Source organism: Telopea speciosissima, chromosome 2, assembly GCF_018873765.1.
Source record: "Telopea speciosissima isolate NSW1024214 ecotype Mountain lineage chromosome 2, Tspe_v1, whole genome shotgun sequence".
Lineage (NCBI taxonomy): Eukaryota > Viridiplantae > Streptophyta > Magnoliopsida > Proteales > Proteaceae > Telopea > Telopea speciosissima.
In genome coordinates, this window is record NC_057917.1 from 73,174,893 (window position 1) to 73,196,977 (window position 22,085).

Genomic DNA, 22,085 nt, shown 5'->3' on the forward strand with positions numbered 1-22,085 from the left:
AAGCGGAGCTCGTGAAATTTCGGATTCACATTCACACCAACCAGGGTTTCATTGGGTAGGAGGGCAGATGACAATAGACGACGAGAATTCCATCTATGTGGGCGGACTACCTTACGATTCCACCGAGGAAACCCTTCGCGAGGCCTTCCATTATTATGGCTCCATCGTGGCCATCAAGGTCTGTTCTTTCTCTCTTCCTTTCTTGGTTTTTTTAAGGTTTCCCAATGTTTGGCTTCTTACATCTTGACTAGGGTTTTAGGTTTTGTAGGGTTTCTTTTAACTTTCTGTGCATCGTTGTGTTGTTCCGATAATAATAGCTCCTTATCCAAGAATTCAAAACTTGAATCTCTCATTATCTGCTGGAGTCTGAGGGTTTATCTTTCTTTTCAGTTTGAGGCTCTTGAATGATATAATTTCCGCTGTGATAATCTTGAAATATGGTGTTTTTGTGTGCTCTGAATCTTAGTTACTCAAGATCAGACCTAATAGTTATCCTTCAAGTGGTGTAATGCGTTTCTCATTGATGCTTGAAACATAGTGACATGACATATTCGGTGTTTGAAACGCTTGCTTTTTAGCTATTTTTGCATTAAACTATTTGCCACTAATCCGTTTGCAGATAATTAATGATCGTGAAGTTGGTGGAAAATGCTATGGCTTTGTTACTTTTACAAATCCCAAGTCTGCTGATAATGCCATCCATGAAATGAATGGCAGGGTATGTCTTTCTTTTTCCTTGATTGGATTATGATGTATTGTCATTTGGCGCACCTTCTTGTTCTGCTTTGAGGTATTGATGCATAGGCTGGTACATAAAGCAAATTCTCGATTTCATCCCTTGTTTTTGAGTTTTAGACCTGTGACTATGTGGAGCTTTTGATTAGACCATTGGTGGTCGGGTTGTAAGAGTAAATGAAGTGAAGGCCCGAGGTGGAAGACCAAATTTTCATCGTGAAAATTTCCGTCGGGATTCTGAGAGGGATGTGGAGTGGGACAGAGGCAGAGATCGAGACAGGAACTATGATAATAACAGGGACCGTTATCGTGATCGATACAATGATCGGTCTCGAGACCGTGATCGCGACCGGGAAAGAGAGTATGAGGATTCACGTGATCATGATCGAACGAGAGACCATTTCTTGGATCAAGATCGTGACCGAGATCTGGAAGACAATGAACAGGAGCGTAACAAGAGCCGTGATCATGATTGGGAGAGGGACCATGATATAGATCGGGACCATGATAGGGAGATGGATAGTGATGACCATGATAGAAGCAAGGACACAGATAAAGACCTGCAATCAAGGATTCGGACTGGGTAAGCATGTTTATTGTCTTGCATTGCTTATGTTTTGAGAGGAGGAAGGCAGTCTCAGTCGACCCAATAGTTGAGGTATCTAAACAACATAAATAATAGATGCAGTTTGCTTGAGTGCCACTGTTCTGACAAGAATTCTTCTGAATTTAGGTACTATGGCTCATCAAGTCAGACAGTGCAAGTGATTGGTTCTCTGTTGAATCATTTTTTATGAAATTTATTTACCATGTTATGCTTATAATTCATCAATTGGTACTCTTTCAGAGGTTATTGTTCTATTCCTCTGAACTAGCATCTCTGTTTACTGAAAGGATAAGCTCTAAGATTTGGTACAACTAGAGCTATCAAATTGGTGTTTTACTTTAATGGCTGGTGAGTGAGGTGTGAAAGAAAGCAATAAATGATGAAGTTGTTCCCTTGTTGTCTTGTCATTTGTCAGTCTTTTCTCTTATGAAATGATGATCTATCTTTCCAGAATAGAAAGACGAAATATAACTGTCAAGAAGTTCTGATTAAAATGAGCATACCTTGAGTAAGAATCAATCTATAGAGATCTGGGTAGTAGTTCAACTCTTCTTCCACCCCCCAAAACTCATCGAATGAATGGCTAACATACCTTGAATAGGAATCACTTATAGAGAGATCTGTGTAGAAGTTTAACCCTTCTCCCACCCCCCAAAACACATTGCATAAATGGGTGATCTTAGATTTCATTTGCAAAGCTCCTAGCCATTCAAAACTAAAAATGAAAAGCGCAAGGATCTATTGTTCAATTTTGCTGTCTTTAAAATTCCATTCATATTTTTTATAAAATTTGAGCAGAAATCTTTTAAGTGATAATTTGATTACTCCTCCACCTCCTTCTAAAAAGAACCATTGAGATTGTATTGTTTATTCAAAAAGATGGCTGCTAATGTCCATTATGACTTGATGTCAAAAGCAAGAACTCTGCCAGTTATGGCTGTTATCCAGCATGAATTGTATATCGAAAAAATTTTAAGTATTGTAATGACAGCTGTGAAACTTCAATATTATTTTCATTCTCTTAAAAAAATTGTTGCTTTATTTTTATCAGTTTTCAGCATGAAGTATACCTTTACTTCACTATGCTTCCTGTTTTGCTTGACAGTGATCGACATAGTAGGGAGCTATCGTCAAACTCCAGCGATGATTACCATGATCAGGTAGGCTCTACATATTCATGCATTATTAGTGATTCAAAGGTATATAGATATACATGTATGTTGTTGACACTAGACACTTGTTTTTTTCCACCCTCCTTACCATGGGTTTGTATTATTAGGTAAAGGAGCAGTTGGAGATATCAAATCAAAGGCACGAGGAGCTCCAAAAGGAGGTTTGGCTACTATTTGACTCTCAGCCTAGGAAGAATATCTTGTCCTTTTCACTAAAGGATGATGAGAGATTTTGATGCTTTGGTGGCAATGTTTTTGACCTGATTATTTGCATTTAAAAGCCACTAAATTTATGCACCACAAAATTCCAGATTTTTTAGATCTATGACAACGAAGAGCAATGAATTTGGGTCGAGTGGTACAAAGATAACCTGCAATGGAGAAACAATACATACATGAGTTTAGCTGAAGTGGGGTTGTTACTGAATGACAAGTGTAGGGATGACTGAGGTGGAAATAACTTTATTTAAAAAAATAGTAGAGGATGAGAGAGATATTTAAGTTGGTTCAGACTAGTTCATGTGAATCCATTTCATGAATCATGACAAGAGAAATGTTTCAAATTGTGTGGTAAAAGGACAAGGAGAAGGACAAAGACTACCTGGGTTGAAGTGGCGATAGAAAACATGTATACGTGGGTTAATGCTTATCAAAGCAGTGAATGTAACTGACTCCAAATGGTTGGGATGAGGCTTGGTGAGTTTTAGCACAAGGAAGTCATTCTGAGAACAGAAATCTGTTGTGATTCTTGAAATTGAAATTTGGAGTGACTGTCAAAATATTCTTCGTCTTCTAGAGTTTTGCCAACAGAAAGTGCTTAGACTTTTAATTGTAGAATACTTAGCTTCTCGGCGTAGGATGTTAAGCTTTATGTAGAATTAGGTTTCTTGTTGATGTTGTTGTATCGCTAGCCTATGCTTAATTTAGATCGATGAATCCCACCTTGTCAAATTTTTTTTATTTTTTTGCTAGGACACCTCAGAAATTGATTTTAATTTTTTTTTGGGGAGAAAGAAGTCAAAGAACGCTACCTGGTCACGTGCAATGGGTGGCCCCTGCGCCCCAGACACAGGGCTGTACTAAATGACCGCCACGCCACCATGGAAAGGCAGAAATCCCTGAGGGTGCTGCTGTCATTCCACACGGCCCTGTGTCTGGGCACAGGGGCCGCACACCGCATGCGACCGGGTAGCGTTCTGTTTCCCCTTTATTTTTTGTGATAATGAATTAGCATTAACTGGCAACCTGTATGTTATGGTCATGTTTGGGTGTTTGTTTAATAACGTCTTATTATAATTGTGGGAATAACAGAAAACAAAATGTTTTGCGTTATCAGATTTCACAACTTGAAGAGCAATTAAAAGAGAAAGAACAGCTGGTGTCAGATTTGCAGAAGAAATCTCTGGTAAGCTTGTTCATGTTCTTATTTCTTTACAATTTTGTTTTATTTGTAGCTTTTTTATTTAAACTCTTAGATAACTATTTGATGCTCTAACTAAGCTGTCTGATGATGGAAGTAGAAAGTGGAGGATGTCTTGGCAACTGCAAAGAAGCTATCTTCTCACCGACGGATGCAGTTGACCAATGTAACTATGTACTTTCCATGTCTCCATGATTTACCCTTTTTTATGGTCCATTTCTCAGAGATGATTCTTTCCATCCTCATGTTTTTGTGCAGTTGCAGAGATGCTTTTTGCAAGTAAAGGATTATACTGGGAAGCTAAAAGCTAGTGAACAGGAGCTTCAGGTTAGGTTCTTCCCTTCAGCATTCTAATCGTAAATTCCTAATGTTTCCAGAACTAAGCAATGTGACTGTATTGGGTATTTGCATCTCTAGGACACAGGTTAGAACTAAATGGTGTAATTGTGTATTCATATGTGAGCCTATTTATTATGGATGGGCTGCATGGGTACATGAAGTCACATGTTGTTTCAGCAGAAGATTGTAATTATAACATGATGTCTGAAAATACTGAAATTAGCTTCAAAGTCCCCCACCTTTGGTGTATTTTTTTTCAGTTAAATGAAAAGTAGAATTTAATTTATTTCAAAGTTTAGAGATTGTCCTTATGGTCTACTATATATAAAGATATTCTAGATGTGGTTAATTGTTAAGTATGTCAAAGGTTGGTGTTCACTAACTCGTAGTGGCCCAAATAATAAATTCTGGTGTAGAGCTAAAAATGAAATTCATTCTAGCATAGTTGTTGTTGCCAAGGAAAGCGCAGACGGTGACAAGGCGCCTTGACTCCTAGGTGATCAAAGTGTCCATATACAGAAGTGGGGGGTTGGATGTAAAATATCAGACTTTGACCTTTTAAGATGTAATTTTTTTAGGGGGGGTGGTTATATGAAAAAAAAACTTCCTTTTACTTATAAATAGAAGGGAAGTAATGTATAAAATTTTAAAAATATATTTTATTAACCTAATATTTTAAGAAGGGAAACCCATTCTCATTACAGTTAGAGAGTCCCTCTTCCTCCTCTTTCCTCTTCCTACAAGGTGACAGTTGCAGGCTTGCAGTGGGACTGGTAGGTAGTTCTTCTTCGTCTTCCGGCAATTGCAGCTTCTATTGTTTCTCCTCCTTTTTCTAAATTTTTTCCCTCTTTCCTCGATTCCCCCCCTCCCTGCCTTTCTCTTTCTACCTTCCCATTTTTCCAATGGATAGTTGGGACCTATTTTCCTAGACAACTTGGTGGCCAGTTGCCTAGGTCTTGGGGCTGATTTGGTATGATTTCAATTTCGGATTGATTTCATGAAATAGTCAACAAATAGGTTTTTGGGCAAGAGATTGAAATTGATTTGGTTGCATTCTAGAATATCTATACTTCCCGTAACAAATTCGGGTCTGTTCAATTAGCCCACAATATATGAGGATACTCTAGGTGATTAGTCCACTAATGGCTCAGCTATGTCAAAGGTTTATGTTCAGTCAAGTACTAGTGGTGGTTGCATAATCAATGGAACGCATTGTAGAATGTGTCTAGGGAAATATGTTGGTTCTGATTCAGGTTATCAATCACTGATAATTAAATGTTATAGAATAAGCAGAAAGGCCCCTTAATTCAGATTTTAAAATCAAAATTCTGTGTGCAGAGGATAGTATTGAGAACTATGGGATCAATAGAAGTTCAATAGAATCAGCACTTCCTCTGACAAGATTCAGTTTTATAAAGGATTGAATATAAAAATATGAAATGCAGGTTTTGCCGAAGAGATATTAATGTTCAGATTTACCAAGAGAAATTACACCAGTCTGGTTCCACATTTTTCAGTCAAGAGTATGTGTGGCCTAGGGGGTCTATGTGATAGCTATGCAAAGGGCTTAACTGATTTTGAATAATAGAACCAAGCAGAACCAGATTGTGATGACTAGAACAGATAGTTTAGAAAATATATCATAGAAGACGAATCTAATATACTGGTTTTATATCAGAAATACAGAATTAAAGAATACCTATAGCTAACACAGATCTGAAATACTTACTTGATATCATAATATAGTAGATACCAACTCTCAGATCTGTTAAGTTGCAGGTCACTTACTGGTTAGAGCAGAGCAACACTCGACTTAGCAATTTTCTGCTGGATTTCTGTAGAATATTAGGTCGTGTTTAGTAACACTCCGAAGAAGTGTTTCCAGTGTTTAAAAGAATAGAGAAGTGTTTGGTAAGTCCGGTTTGTTTCTCTACCCTGCCAAAGAACATATGGAACACCCCAAAACACGATCAGCCCGATGCCCGATTGTTGTTCCAGAAACAAATCCCACCATGCCCAATTCTCTCGACCTTACATGTCTCGTCTCAGCACTTCGTCTTCTCCGAGAGTCACCATTGTCTCAGCACTTCCTCTTCCCCCGAGAGCGGTGGCAAGAGTCCCGATCACCCTACCTCTGGTATGTACACGTCTCTCCTCTCTCTCCCCCATATTAAACCCCCCGGCCTCTCTCTCTGATCTCTCCGACCAGAGTACCAGACCTCTACGATGAGGCTGGGTTTCAAAACCCTTTCCCTAGATTTCTCTAGTACGTTCTTCAAAGGAGGAGTTAATAACGATGAACCACCAGCAAGACAGCAACCCCACTTGGTTCGGCCATTTCAGTGTTAAAGGACAAGAAGGATCCTTGAGTGTCCGCCTGGACTCCGACAGTACAAACCATGGCCCTTTGCAGGCGGTTGAACATTTCGTTCTCACCTAGAAGTATGAGACCATTACCATTTGAGGCCCACCATGGTTTTTGTGGTTCCATGGGTTTCTTTCATTACCTATCACTTCCGGACTTGCAGAAGGAGAAACAAGATCAGAAGAGCCTATCTAACAGTGACATTGAAGCTCAAATGCTTCGATGGTGAACATCCCTAGCAATTCATTTGCACCTATGATTGAGGTGTGCCAATCCATTCACACGCCCTGTTCTTGCGATTCCATGGTATTCTTCCATAACCCATCAATCCTAGCCAACTCAACCAGTTCTGGTGTTGGAATTTGGATTACATTGAGCCATGTTCTATCATGACTCCCCACTTGATGCCTTAATGTGGGATACTACGACCCATCAACTTTATCAACGACGACAACAATGATGATAATATTTGCAATGCATCAATCAATGTCTTTGAGCTCAAGTTGTAGTGGTTAGGAACAAGTACAGAGAAAGGGGGCAAGGACATTGAAGGAGTAAGACTGTAGGAGTTGAAGATCAGGGAAGAACATGGAGAAAAGTGTCTTTTATCCCTAAAATGTAATAGTAGTTCAACTTATAATGAGGGTATATTTGGTATCGTAGAAGTGCTTCCAATGTCTTGTTTAAACGTTAAAGTGCCTTCCAAACATATTTCTGCTTCTTTTGTGTTTCAGAAACATTTACACAGTGTTATCAAATGCCCAATAATCCTGGAAAAGTGTTCCTGAGAGTAGAAACAATAAAAAAGACTTCCGGCTCAAAAACACTTCCACAGAACAGAAGTGTTACCAAACGCGGCCTTACCTCCTGAAAACTGAAGAAGAACATGGAAGTAGGAAGAAGAAACTGTAGAAGAATAGAAGATCTTTGTTTTTTTTTTTTTTTTGGTAGAATAGTAGAACAGAAGATCAAAGGAAGATAAGTGAGAAGAGAGAGAATAGGGAGATCAATGAGAAGGGAGAGAGGCTCACACGCCACACTCTTGGTTTCAAAGAATATAATAGTCTATTCCATTCTAAGATTTGTGTGTTGGGGGGGGGGATTACAAGTATATAAAATCCATAGAAATTAGAATCCTAATAGAAATAACTGTCCTAAACCTGTTAAACGTACTCAATGTAATAAGCTTCCTAACCAGACTCAACTTCTATCTAGAAGACTATCCTGCTACTTAACAATGGGCCCCACCTAACAAATATATTTAATAAAATTACAAAGTTACCCGTGATAACTTAAATAAACATCCTACTATTGCATGTTGTTTGGACCCAAACCTGAATCCAATGGTGATGCAGTAGCACTTCCGTGGACCTGCTGATACTCGTTTGTTGACCCAGACCGAGAACCAGGTCCAAATGTATTTTTTGTCTAGTAGGATATTCAGGCATTAATTTGGGTTGATATTGAAATCTTTTATTTTTTTTTCTGTTTTACTTTGGTAGGAGTTGGATACGTAGGAGATTCTGGCTTTCTAGTTCCCTTGTTGAAGTTTACTTAAAGTTTCCGCATTTGAGTGCAATTTCTTTTTATAATTATGTAAGCAACCCAACGTAATGGACAGATTGAAGATTGAATATTAGTTTTCTGGTTTTAGTGTGTGCCCGAGTGGCCTGGGCAGCTTGGCTGTCGTCCCCTCCTCCTCTATCCCTCCCCCTTCTTATTTTTTTCTTCCTCCTCCTTCGTTATTTCCCGATTCCTTCCTCTCTGTATTAGGTCTGTTCATTTCCTTAATTTTTTTTCTTTATCGTCTTTATTTCTTCTGTTTGCTAACAATCTTATCTCTTCTTAGTATTCCTTCAATTCTTTTTCTCCTATCTTATTATTGCTCTGTTTTGCTCTTGTTCCTGCAACTGGTGGTAGTACCAGTTGTAAAGTGTTGCTTCGAACTATGTAGTGGGTAATCGGTTTGAATTTTTTGGGATTGGATCATTACCCTAGGGTGACCCAAAGCCTAGATTATCAGCACCAAAGTCCTCTCCTGTGGTGAGATTTCCAACTTGAACCAGAACTAAACCTGTAACTACCAACCAGGTTAGTTACAGGAATTTCCTATGATTATTGCCCTAGGGCGACCCAAAGCCTAGATTATCAGCCCCAAAGTCCTCTCCTGTGGTGAGATATCCAACCTGAACCAGAACTGAACCTGTAACTACCCCAGCCATAGCTATATTATTGAAGTAGGTACTGTGCATCAAATTTACAGATAAGCCCTTAGTGCAGATATTACTAGGATACCCTTCCATTTTCAAGTTGTTCTAACCTTATTACCAGCCATTTGAATTCCCAATATTGTCCTTCCTTTTTAAATTAATTACCATTCTGTCCCAAGTCTGTTTCCTCTTTCAAAAAGACCTTAAACTGTTCCCTATAATTACAGTATTGCCAGAACCTCCTTAAATTGAGTTATTTACTCTTCTTGTGGGCCCATAGCGTACCCATAATCAAGGTTATTGAACCCAGGATCACATCAAATGGTGTTGATGATGGGGTTGGACCTTTTGGGCTTTGGTTTCCAAAGTCTTGTTTCTGTCCAGCCATTCTAATGCCACTGCATCAGAAAGAGCTTAAAGTTTGGATTTCTGAGGCTGCAAGTCCCCCCCCCCCCCCTGTACTTATTATTTGTTTTTGGAATTTAATAAAATTCTGAAGGGCTGGCGGGTCCTAGAGTTCTGGGGTTAAAAAACTTCCTATAAAAGTAAAATCACATCTATAAGTATGTTCTACCTACTTTAACCTCACCTGAATGGGAAATACCATAATAATTGCCATCCTTTCGGTTGTATGTTCTACACCCTAAATTCAATAAAATATTCCCTGATCTGTTTAAAAAGGGGAAAAAATGTTACAGGGGGTAAGATGCATGCATGGATATAAAGGGCATACCCAGTGCACTAGGCTCCCACTACTGCGGGCATAATGTATGCAGCCTTACCCCCTCTTCGCGAGAGAGGCTGTTTCCTGACTCAAACCCACGACGAGAAGGTCGCATGCATGTATGTACGGGCATCAAATAATATGCTTTCTTTTCATTTGAAACAGGCTCTTCTTGATACGACAATGATCGAAGTTAGTATGGGTGATGATGCTTCTTGAAGGATGTTATCCTTCACACAAATTGCAAGGCATGCCATGGCATGCCATGACAACTTAAGTTGAATGATCTGTGCTGTATGATGCATCGTGCGATTATGCCTAGCTGTGTGATATCTTGTACATATCTTGATTTTTTGAACCATTTTATCAGTCTTGTTATTGACTCTACGACAGCTCTTGGATCAGTTTGAGTGATTGAATGTTTTAACTTAGGAACAAAGTTCTTTTGGTTAAATCTAAATCAATTCGAAGGCTGAATTTATGGCATCTTTTTTTAATGGGGATAATTTTAAGGATCCAGGTACCATTCCAGCAGCAATGCTGTTATCATCTGTCATGTTGTGAGTTAATTGTTCAGTCCTATCTTTTTAATACGGATAATATTACTGGACCCCTGCTGCTTCTTGATTTCACCCACTGGACACCTCACATTTGTTGGAATACTACCAAACTGTGCACAAGGCGCAGAAGTAATTGACCAAAACAGGGTTCCTTGGAAGACAGACAGACTCATTATGAAACAGGGCCTCAAATCAACCTTCAGTATTCATCTAAAAATGAAATTTACTAAAAATTATCGTGTGTTAGAATGGCAGATTGGAACGACTCATGATTCTCCTGTGATAGAAAAACAGATATCGTTAAATGAAACCCTATAATCTATTCTCCAGTTAACCGTCCGTTAAAGACTTACTTGCTATAGCAGCTATTAATGATGTCCCTCATCAAACAATTTTTGAACTAATACTTTGTTTTTCTCCTTCAGGGCAACGATTCTTTGAGCTGCCAGGGTATCCGATGCCCCCTCACAGTGATTTTTCTATTTATTTTTGGAGAAAAATTCCTACAACGCCAGCTCAAAACTAAAACTGCATAACTCCATCCAAAATACTGTAGTTTACCTCTCGAAGTGAAGTATCTTAAAATACACATTTTATTGGCCAGGGTCATCTTTTCCAGTCCCTCCTTCGCCTGAAAGTGCACACTGAAGTCTGAGGGAATCTACTCCTTTATTTTTTAAAGGAGAGAAGAAAACAAATACAAAAATCTCTGAGGGGTGATGTACCTGGCGGTCTAGAGATACTTTCCCTTCATTTTTTAAATTCCTAGCCCTTTTCCCTTCAGTTTAAAAATCCCCAGTCTCTGCCTCGAGTAAAGACTGGATTAGATTCCTAGACCTCCTTACAACCAGCTGAGTCTCTTCTCAATTGATTGAGCTCGTCCGCAGGGAGTATCCTGCCGTTGGGTTGTGCCGCACACATCCCTAGGTGTGTGCCAAGATGTGTGCGGCACAACCCAACCCTTGGATGGCCCCTAGGCACTCCCTGGGCACTGAGCTCCCTAGAGAGGAGTTGGATCCCTTCTCGACTGCGCTGACCAGTACCTTTTTCGAATTTGGACCATTCATTGTTGGGGTTTCTTCATGCCAACAAAGGGAGGGGTCTGGATGTCTAAGGATGGCATCGGGAATAGAAGGAAGGAACATTATTGATTTCGTACAATAAGGGGGCAAAGTATTTATGAACCTAAATAGGGTGTATTTTTTCTTCACCCATTGTAGAGGAAAACTTACTCCCAAAATTAATTGGCTGAAGATCAGTAAGATTTTGCCCATTTAGGGTCCTCACATCTTGAGGCACCTAGATTTTGGTTTTCAGGAACTTTGTATGATCTTCAGAATGGTTGAGAAGGGGAAAGGTGAGGCATGGTTAATGGAAGTTGTAGTAATAAAAGCTACCAAGGCCACAACAGGTCCTGGATGTGTTGGAAATGTTCATATAAATTGGTGATTGATTTGCTCCCTGGAATGGATGGAAGTACTACTAGAAGCTTATTGAACAAACCTTGTTCAAGTAGGGTCGTATCATTGATCTACTCCAATTAATGGAGCTGATTTCATCTATGCTAACTGGGCTTTGAGAGGGGAGGTCCTCACTCTTCAGTCCTCGCCTGTTGAACCCATCTCTGTTGCTTACTGGTTCTAGTCTTCCAATTATAGAAATCTTTGTTTCTTTTTTCTGATTCCAATTTCTAGGGTTGAAGCAACTTACATAGGATTTAAAAACACTGATCGGATCAAATCGGAATCAACCGGATCAGCTTAGATTTGCTCGGAATCAATGTTTTAATTCCCTTTTAGGGTTTTTTCGTACAAGGATCGGATCGGATCGGCAATCCTGATTCTTGAAACCCTGATCTCACCTGGGTTTGAGACTCTTGGATAGAGGAGGTACTCACTGCTCAGGTCCCTGACCCTGATTGGCTCTGGACGGTTCAAGGTTGTCCATTCGATTTCTAACTTCCTCGAGGTATTTTAGTTTAGTAACGTGAGGGTGACAGTTGAGCTCGTCAACTTTGGATCAGGTTCTTTCCAATTGGTTCAGGTTCACTCCTTTTTATTATCTTTTACTTTCTGAGTAGATTAGTTTACAACTTCTTATAAAGCCGCCGATACCAAAACTACATTCCCATGAACCTGTCCTTCCTAAAAAGACAGAATAAACTAGAAAAAGACAAATAAGTATTCCAAATTTCCAATTTCTGTTGGTTATTAATTAATTAGGAATGAAGGAAAGGGCAAATCCGTCACTCCAAAAGCTTACCTAAGAAAAATGACAAAAACCCTAAAAAACGCCAAAAACCACAAAATCCAAACTTCAGTTTTCCTTCCTCATCCAACACACACTGCTTGTCAGAATATCAGACGAGTCTACCAAAAGATGGAAAATAAAACTTTTGCCAAGAAACAAACACTCACTTTTTCCTATTTCTGCCCCTCAGGCTCCACTGAGATTGAGACTCCAAAGTCCAAGGGAAAATAAGACAAAAATAAAAAATAATAAAAACAAGGGAAGTGAAAAAACTAGAACTTGAGAGTGATCTCACTGCCATTGCTTTCCTCTCCATCGTCTCTGAGTGAAGCCAAACCCTTCCTCTCTCTTTCCCTCTCCCTCTCTCTCTCCCCTCCACCACCACCACCATTCTGATCACCACTGTCACCTTTGTTCCAGCTACTACTCTCCGACTTGCCGTCTTCGATACTTTCAGACCCGTCTCCAGCCGGTCTCCCTTCAGACTCCGGCGAGCTATGTGTCTGAGATGAAGCCTTATAGATGTGTTGGTAAGGTTGAAGGGTGTGGTGGTGCAACTGAGCATGGGGAGGTGGCTGTGGAGGATAGAAATCCTGGGGCACAGCGGGAGCACAGTAATGAGTGGAAGCATGAGACACAGCTGGGTGGGCTCCGTAGATTGCTTGGCCCGCACCGTGTGCAGCAGCTGCTGCCGTTGCGTATTCCGGTGGGACCCAAATCCCTCCTAACACAACCAACTGCGGTGCTGGCGCTCCTGCTGCTTGTGGACTTGGGCTTGGCCTCCTTGTGTGTAGTCTATATTTCTGTTTCAGATTTGAAAACACCAAAAATTAATATCAAAATCCAAACAATCCCTAAGACTAGACTAGGACTTGTGGTACAAACCCAAGTACGAACTGAAACTGAAAGTGTAAGATTTGGATCCTCTGCCGCTTGGTGTTGTGCAGCCATCGTGCTGCGCACAATTCCCAACTCACCACCTTAGCATTAATGCCCATGCTGTTCAAAATTCAAATTTGAAACAAAGTTGATGTTCAACCATTGGATAGGCATATGTGTGCTGAGGTGGTAACTTGAGAGTTGAGCGTGGGACGATGGCCGCAGGAACCATGGTCACCAGTGAGCCCTCCTCTTCATGCATCTTTTCTTTTGCATGTTTCATCGTACTATATAAACTCAAATACAAAGAAGAGTTTTCTTTTTTTTTTTTTTTGTTCTAAAAAATAATTAAATTACCTGTAAATGGCTCTTAACTTCATCGTTAGTGAGACCATCAACCTTCATCAACTCTCTGATTTGCTTTGGGGTGGCAACTGTGTTCATAAATAACCCAATAACAAAGTTAATTACCAATAAGTACAACAAAAATAATCATATAATAATAATAAGAAGAAGAAGAAAGAAGAAAGAAGACCTTGAGAGCCACCAAGCATTTGAAGGGCATTGACAAAGCGTCGGTGCAACTCCGGGGACCAACACCTCCTAGCTTTCCTATGAGTCTGTGTTGTGTTCGTTGCTTGTCCTTCAGAAGGATTTGCAGTAGTAGTAGTAGTAGCTCCCTTTCCTTGTTCTGTCGTTGTTGCTCCATTGCCACCACCACCCTTACTGGGATTCTCTCTCCTAGATGAGCAAGACAAACCATTATCTGGTTCACTACATTTCTTATCCTCCATCTCTTTCTCGGTTGTAGCAAGAGCTAATTCTGGAAGAACCCTTAAAGGAGTAGGACTTGTAGTAGTAGTAGTGGTAGTACATGTGACGTTCCTATCTTTAGAGAAAGGAAGAAAAGCTCCTCCTCCTCCACCTCCTCCTCCATTCCTTCCTTTATTGTCTAAAGCTAACTTGGGACTCATTACAAGTCCATGATCGATTTCTTTCGGAGCTGCTGTTGCAACTACTACTGTTGTAGCACCACCACCACCACCTTGTTGCTTATTCCCATCGTTTGATTGACTCCATAACTGTGCCGTCGTCATCCAACTAGCCTTCTCCGATACATTCGATACCTTATCTGATCCTTCAGAGCTTGAATTCTTAATTGGTATGAACTCTTCAAGGATTGGTCTCTGCCCTTGGTTTGTCCTGAAGGTTTGTAGTTGCTGCCTATATGCCTCCATAGCTGAACACCAAAATCATATAGATTCATTAGGATTCGCAAATAAATTTCTCACTTCTCCCAAGAAAAAGAAAGAGAGAAGCAAAGAAAGCAAATTAAGAAAAGAAAAATAGGTAGGGATTGAATCTAAAGAAGAAACTTGGTTGAGGTAAAGGTTAGATTTATAATACATTTGAGGATATGGGTTTGTGAGAAAATTTAGGATTTTAATTTACCATCGGTGAGAAGTTGCATGCAGAGAGGTAGTTCACGCTTGAATGCATCAATCTTGAGTCGTTCTTCTTCGAGACAAGCTAGGAAGTCTTCAAGCTTCTGGGTTTGATCTGTTTGATCTCCAAATGATGACTTCACTACCATAGAGTAGCAGCTGTGAGGTTTGCAATCTAGGCTTAGATCCGCAGGGGAACCCATCTTGATTCTTGATAAACTCTTCTCTATTGAATCTATTCTATTCTATAAAGGTTCAACGTTCATGTTCCAAAGAAAGATGGAATGCGTAAGTAGAGATGTTGTGGTGGGCACAGAAGAAGAAGAAGAAGAAGAAGAAGGGAGGGGAGAGTTGATGAAGTGAAGTTGGTGGTGGGGGTTGGGGGAAGATAGAAAGAGATCAGAGAGGGTTTGTGAACACAAGGAGGATCAAGTGAGGGGATCACCTTCTTTTTAGAGCTGAATTCGAGGGAGGGAGGGTGGAGGGGAATAAAGTAGGGTTTTGAGAGAGGAAAAGGAAAAGCAGGAGATAAAGCAAAGGGATGGTAACTTCTTGCAAAGAACAAAGGAGAAAAGCTAATTCCTGGGTTCTGAGAAGGAATCAAGGGTAGACAGTGAAGAAGCGGTCATGTGCTTAGACTCTGGTTTTAGAACCCTTTAAGTTCCATCTTTGTATGATTTCGAACCTCCATTAAAAAAAAAAAAAAAAAAAAGATAGATTCTTCTTCTTCTACTACTACTACTACTACTACTCCTCTCCCTCCTTGCATGTCCTCGCTATTTTCTTATCCTTTTGTTGTTTCTTAGGAGTTCTTTGACCATCTCATCAAAATTTGAAATTTAGGTCTAGTCTATTAGTGAAAGTATAATTCTTTGACCCTTTTTTAATTTATTTTTAATCTTCAAATTAATATTAATCTTCTTATTGGAAAAGGTAAATTTTGTTTATAATCTTTAGATCTTACAAACTTTGATGGTTGATCCTGTGGGTCACCATAATTCATCCACCACTTTCACTGTCAAAATGTTCAAAACAACTAATAGGCTTTTTAGCTGAAATTAATACCTTCTTCTTCTACCATGCATATACCTACGTATTGCGAGGATAATCTCACATCAGATACCCTGAGACATTTTGTCCCCTCGTATACTTGTGAGCCCATCCAATCCAAAAACTCAAACTATTGGGTGGTGGGACTCAATGACATATAATGAAGGGACAGAATATCATATATAGGGGTAACCGATGTGAGACTATTCTCCCATAAAGATGTAAATTGGTTCGGAATTGGGTATTAGGTTCAATTTCGGGTTGGTTCTAGTGAGTATTGGCCTGTGTGATTAGAAATCAGATCAAGTCCCACTTCGGCTCTAATCAATACTCGTATCGAACTTGTTCGATTCCTGTGCCTATTCAGTTCTAAAATTTAGTTCCTACTATACACGGTTTGATTTTGGTTCCTATACTAGGTTTATACTATAATACATAGTATAATATATGGAAAAAAAGATCTCTACTTGGTGGTGTTTCCTACGCCCTCTCACAGGTACCGTAAGATGACGCCTTTGCCCCCTCGGTAGATACCTAGGCATGCTCACCCATTTGACCTAGATGCTTGTGTAGAGACCATGCGACCAATGTACAGGTCTCTTGCCTATAATATATTATATTATAATATAGTAATATTATAAAATCTAATACTAATATTAGTAACATATATTATAATATATTAATATACTATAATATATTGATACTCAAATTCGATTTGGTTTTGGTTCTAACCGTTGGTTTCTATGTTGGCACTGGAAAGTAACCAAGTCCCACCTCAATTTTGTTTCCTAATTTTGGATTGTAATCAAATTCTATTAGATTTGGTTCTGATTATTTGGTCTGGATCAGGTTTTGATTCAACTTTGACACCCTTTAATCTCCCAACAATACGTATAGTATCAAATGGTTTTTTTTTTCTTTTCTTGTAGTCCGTTGATAACAACTTTGATATAATGGACGGGTGTGATCATTCCATCAGGTGAAATTCTAAGAAGCAAGAATTTGTGGGCGTTTGACACGTGTAAGGGCCATTTAGTAATGGTTGTAAAAACTTCGATCTCTTCCTCAACAACCAACAGATGGTACAAATAACAAAATCCTTTTTAAAGAAAAAGCTTAAAAGAGTATTAGGATTTCCTGTATAAATTAATTATAAAATCACTGATTCCTGCCATGATTAAATAAAAAAGGTAGAAAAGAAGGAAAAAGAGGAAAAATAAAAGCTTTAAAAAGGGCATATACCATATATTTAGCTTACGACAAAAGAAGAGCTGTTGAGACATATTCAAATCTGGATTAGAATCTATTCACCATTCAGCTTTCTTTTTTATCTTAAAAAGTGGTATATAACTATGCTTCATTTTATGTACCTCTCTAGAATATCTAATTGGAATTTCGAACCTCCTCACCTCAACCTGACATCTTCTCCATCTCCTAATTCATTCCAATCCTCTCATCAACTAGCTGAGAAATATTTTCTTTCTTTCTTTCTTTCTTTCTTCTTCTTTTTTTAATTTTTAAAAAAAAAAAAAAAAAACAGAATAATATATTTGCATCCAAGTAAGGAATATCATAGTTCCAATTCTACGATTGTAAAACAAGGAGACAGCCAAGAAAAGCTTAAAGATGGAAACCCACCAAAAAGAATAGAAAAGAGGACTATTAGGTGGGAATCTTCTTCTGCTACTAACTTTAGTGAAGTGGGTAGGAAGGTAACAAAGATTCTCCCTTAGTTTGAAGGCTTTTCCACCTTAGTTTAGTTTTGTTTTGTTTTTCATTTTTCAGTCTCATAGTTATGATCAGATTAAGTAACAAGTTTATGGGTTCGACCCTAATCTCTTACAAGATCTTTAGTGGGGATCGATTTGGTATATCAATTCTGGAGTTTTTGATGTATCGATCAAGTATCTAACAATTTCGAATGGAGAGAGACATAGATTTTTTTATTTTTTATTTTTTATTTTCTTTTTTCAAAAATTTTATCCACAACAGAAAAAGGAGAGAAGGAACTAAGGGTGAAGAAGAGAAACAAAAATTTGCATCGAATTCCCTGTGCAATAATGAGGGAGAGATGGTTTTGTTCTGTTTCAGTCTTCACCTACAAGACTCCAACCCAAACCTTTTTCTACAGATTCTCTCTTCTCTCTCTGAAGTAGTAGTCTTTCTTACTTTGTCTGGGAGGTCCCACCATACTATATACTGTGTCTGTGTGTGTTCATAAGAGAGTTTTGAAGAAAAGATTCTCCTGGTGACACCTGTGGTGATATTCCCCATATCGTCCTTCTGAATATCCCTTTTGTCTGCAACCCAATAACGAGGGAATATTCCTTTTGATTGGATTTGACAACTGTGAAAAATCGAAACCGAGGAGAGGGGCTTAAGGTTAAAAATCCATTTGGGTTTGGGAATTTGAACTTGAAACTCCACCTGCCTCCATCGCTTCTTCGGTCCATGACTTATCTTCTTCTGATCAATCACCTTCATTCAAATTTTATCTTTGGGGTTCTGATTCTTAATAGTTGAAAGTATGAATTTGAACTCCTCAAGTGATTAATACCGGATGATGATGATGATGATAATGATGATAGTGATGATAGTGACCCTGAAAGAAGATATGGGCATTCAATTATTGATTCTTCATGTCTTCCCCACGAGGGTATGAGCAAGGTTTTAAAATTTGGATCACAATTGATTAAATTGATCTATTTGAATTGGAAACATTAGAGACTGATCCCAAATCTTGTTTCGAGTATTAAAAACTTGTGTTTAAGAAAATCTTTTTTCAATAAAATAGGGGTTCTTAAACGGTTTTAAGCTTGATAGAAAAAGGGAGAAGAACTTTAACGGTTTCTAAAAAGATGGTTTCATTGGTAGTGTTGTGAATCTTTTCATTTTTTTATGAGATTTAAGGTATTCCTTACTTTTGGAAGTAACTTAGAATATGAAATTCCTTACTTTTGAAAACAACTTCGAATGGAAACCATGATGAATTGAATTTCATGGTTTTATTTCTTCAATTTCCTTAAGATCACATATAAGCTTCTCAAAACGACGACTAAAAATTAATAAGGACGAAATAAACAAATTTATATACCATTCTAGTGCTATCACTACACAAATTTATAGAAGTAGAATTGAAGATTTAGAGAAAACGCCACCCAAATACATCAAATGCCAGCCATAAAACTTGAAAAAAAAGAACATGAAATATACCCTTTGAAAGGGTATTGGTAGTTCCATTCCCATCCAGTACCTGACCGTTATTTTGGTACTGGTATCATTAGCAATCCCGTTATAGAACTATCATGTCTCATTTATTATTTGGTACCAAAATCAAATCCTAGTATTGTCGCATTTAATAATGAGACGATCCAGTATCGAGTTTTAACCGAATAGTTCTGGAATGGTTCTCAGTTCTGATCCCAAATTAACACCCTTAGTCTTGAATCATATTTAACGAAGTCCACTATCTATGCCCAAGATTCCAATCTAGTTGTTTGTTTTTTGAAAGGGTCTCAATGATCCTGAGCCAACCTTTGATCCATTTTAATCCAGTGGTTTCCACCGATGGCCTAGAGCAGACCCTTGGGTTGGACCAAGGGTCATCAGCCACCACAAGACTACAACAAATCTTAGTATTCTTACAAGTTTCTCTCTCTTTCTACCAAACGTGTGGACACACACACGAGAGAGAGAGGGAGAGAGAGAGAGAGAGGGGCTGGCTATGGACCTTTATCCCCTGAGGTTCGCTGATCGGTACAGTTGTGCGGTTCCTCTCACAAGGGGCTGAAATGACCATTCCACCCCCTGACCGAACACACTGCTTGGGTGAGGTCCACCCCCCTTTTATTAGAGGCACTAGAGAACCATACTGGGCAGGAAAACCGCAGGTGATAAAAATTCGGCTGGCTACCCTATACCATTCACAGTGTTGGGGAGACGATTCTTTCAAGGAGCCCATATGGTGAGGGATGAGAGAGAATGTCAGTATAGGACCACATGGTTAGGATTTGAAAGGACATAGAAAAGCATCCCTACATTGTCGGTATAGGAATCTTTTTCCCTATACATAATTGTCACCATTATAAAATTGTAAAAAAGATTGCTATGCTGCTAGCGTGCAGTTTTCCTCTCAAATAGATTTTTTATTATTTTCTCTCAGTTGCTTTTGGAAATGTTGATCCCATATAGATGATCTTTCTCTGAACACCTATTAATGTGGCGTACAAATTCTTCCTTACACTGACAGCATGGGGATCGCTCTTCCTCCAAAAATATTTCTCTTTGCAATAAGAATTTAGAAAAGCAATCTTAATCAATGATCCTGTGAAATTATTTCCTCACGTCATTCTCTCCTTGCCTTTCACTTGGTGGTACTCAAACTATTAAGGCTGTATTTCGGGATACAGTATTTTCTTAAAAAGAGACCATTTTAATTAATTAAAGGGAAAAAAATTGTTAATTGGTCGTGTGATTATTGTGATCACACACAGGAGTTCGGAAAAAACTGTTTAACCCCTAGTGAAATAAAAAATTTCATTTAAATCAATGCTTTTCTGTGTACTCTCATTAGCCCAATGCTAGTTCAGGGGCTACACGACCATTTAGCATTCTCTTGCCCTTAATTAAATTACAAAATACACAGAGATTGACACGAATGAGACTTGGGCTGGGCAATCTCTAAAAGAGGCCCATGTATTGGTGGGTAATTTCCATCCTTCTTAGTTCTTACATTAGACACTTGTCCAGATAAGCACAGAGGGAACAAAAAAGAAAAAGCACTTAAACTTTACTTAATTGTTATTTATAATTATTAATTTTGTATTTAAAAGAAAATTCTTTGGGTTATCGACTTGATAGTTTAAATTTGCACGAACGCAAAGATTCGATAAGCTTTTTGGAAAGCCCAATGATGGATACATTTATGGGCTGTAAGGCTCTCCTCACCTCAATCCTCTCTTATTCACTTCAAAAGGAATCCTCAATTTGGGTGCGATAAGGAATTTTAAATTTATTCAAAATCAATTCTTGATTCATTCTTTCATTCATTCAGAATAGATTCCTGAAATAGGCAATAGAAGGTAGCAGCACCTAATAATTTTTCTTTTGACCGATACCCATTAGATCAATTTGGCAAAAGATTGTTGTTTATAATGGCTAACCCTTTATCAAAAAGAAATTCTAATGGGTAAGAATTTAACCTAAAAGAGTAATGAAAAAATTATTTTGTTTTGTTGAGGAATATTTAGACTATGGTGTGGTTATTGTTAGCTTTTTTTTTGCAGTAAGATTCTTTGAGCCGTCAAGGGAGGATACACTAGCATCCTTTCTCCCTATCTTTCTCTTTTCTAATTGTTTATACCCTAAGATTATCAAATAATAATAGACGGATTAAGTTCAAGCTGCAAAAGAGATCGGTCAGCAATTCAGATTCCCCATAAAGAGAATTAGTGGAGGCAGGACGATTGTAAGCGCAAAGTGCCCATTGCTAACACTATCGTAGGAATGGGAACCATCAAGGGATACGTCATACGTGGAATTAAGCAGTTATGTAACCTCCAGAGAGGGGTAGTTGAATAACTCCAACAGAGACACCACCATCACAAGTATAAATGTCAAAATTCAAGGAGGGAGAGAGATCTCTCGATCAATCAAAAACTTGTTATATTTCTTATCTTTACTTTCCTTTAGCTTAATTTTTGTTTCCTTAGCGTAATTTTCTCTCTGACCATCACGGTCATTCTATCTGTCAAGTTCTTCTTTGATTCTCCTTCAACGGTATGTTTTTTTAATGTACTAGTATTGAAATCAACAGAAATTCTTGGTTATCTTTCAAATCTATCATTTAGTATTGTGATTTCTTTTCTTCGCGCATTGCAATTTGGTCTTTATAATTTAAAGTCCTTAATTAGAGGAATCAACGCAAGAGGAAAATCCACATCTCGTGGTAGAAGTCACAAACACAATATCCTTCAAACTTTGAGTCTTGCAGACTCTGGCACGGCCGCACTCTTTGTCACATATTATCTGTTATTGTTGATTGATCAGACGGTAGACCGATTGTTTGGACGACCGAAAATAGAACCAAACACTAACATAAAATGACCTTAGTGCTTTCCTATATACAAAACCATTATGTCACACCTCAATGATGCACTCTTCCTTGCCGCTTGCTCAAAGCTCTCCCTTTTCTTTTTCCTAGAAAGGAGGGCAAAATCAGTTTCCCCACTCCCCCGTGTGAGGGGGGAATGTTATCATCCACATGAGACTCACATACTCAACGAAAGGGAAAAAATAATAATAAATAAATCACAATGTGAGCAGACGTA

At 38.6% G+C, this 22,085-nt stretch overlaps 3 protein-coding genes across 5 annotated transcripts in view; 2 read left to right on the plus strand and 1 right to left on the minus strand.

The window, feature by feature from the left end:
* On the plus strand, window positions 1–9,945 carry LOC122650294 (serine/threonine-protein kinase fray2). The gene is made up of 10 exons (XM_043843680.1): window positions 1–178; window positions 620–718; window positions 885–1,318; window positions 1,636–1,647; window positions 2,448–2,502; window positions 2,622–2,675; window positions 3,851–3,919; window positions 4,035–4,100; window positions 4,193–4,261; window positions 9,738–9,945. The coding sequence occupies exons 1-10, from the start codon at window positions 68–70 to the stop codon at window positions 9,789–9,791; spliced, it is 1,023 nt and encodes a 340-aa protein (XP_043699615.1). The 5' UTR covers window positions 1–67; the 3' UTR covers window positions 9,792–9,945.
* The window catches only part of LOC122650290 (myb family transcription factor EFM-like), an 18,401-nt gene continuing 3,868 nt past the window's right edge, over window positions 7,553–22,085 (minus strand). Inside the window, exons 1-5 of one of the 3 annotated variants that reach the window (XM_043843675.1) lie at window positions 14,714–15,037; window positions 13,797–14,501; window positions 13,619–13,695; window positions 12,656–13,185; window positions 7,553–7,563 (exon numbers count right to left, since the gene is read on the minus strand). In XM_043843675.1, coding sequence (XP_043699610.1) covers window position 7,563; window positions 12,656–13,185; window positions 13,619–13,695; window positions 13,797–14,501; window positions 14,714–14,909 — 1,509 coding nt within the window. In that variant the 5' untranslated portion in view covers window positions 14,910–15,037 and the 3' untranslated portion in view covers window positions 7,553–7,562. Of the gene's footprint in view, window positions 7,564–12,444; window positions 13,186–13,618; window positions 13,696–13,796; window positions 14,502–14,713; window positions 15,038–22,085 lie in introns of those variants that run through there. The other 2 variants (XM_043843676.1, XM_043843674.1) reach the window with 2 other exon arrangements.
* Window positions 13,287–22,085, plus strand: part of LOC122650293 (molybdate transporter 2-like) — a 22,797-nt gene continuing 13,998 nt past the window's right edge. Inside the window, exon 1 of the mRNA XM_043843679.1 lies at window positions 13,287–13,292. The gene's annotated coding sequence lies outside the window, so the exon portion shown is untranslated. The remainder of the gene's footprint in view (window positions 13,293–22,085) is intronic.

What these genes read in the sequence shown, in the direction of transcription:
- LOC122650294 (XM_043843680.1), top strand. Translation starts at nt 68, where the DNA reads ATGACAATAGACGACGAGAATTCCATCTATGTGGGCGGACTACCTTAC. An exon ending in GCTCCATCGTGGCCATCAAG is followed by an intron (nt 179 to 619) that starts GTCTGTTCTTTC and finishes ATCCGTTTGCAG; the next exon opens with ATAATTAATGATCGTGAAGT. An exon ending in TCCATGAAATGAATGGCAGG is followed by an intron (nt 719 to 884) that starts GTATGTCTTTCT and finishes GCTTTTGATTAG; the next exon opens with ACCATTGGTGGTCGGGTTGT.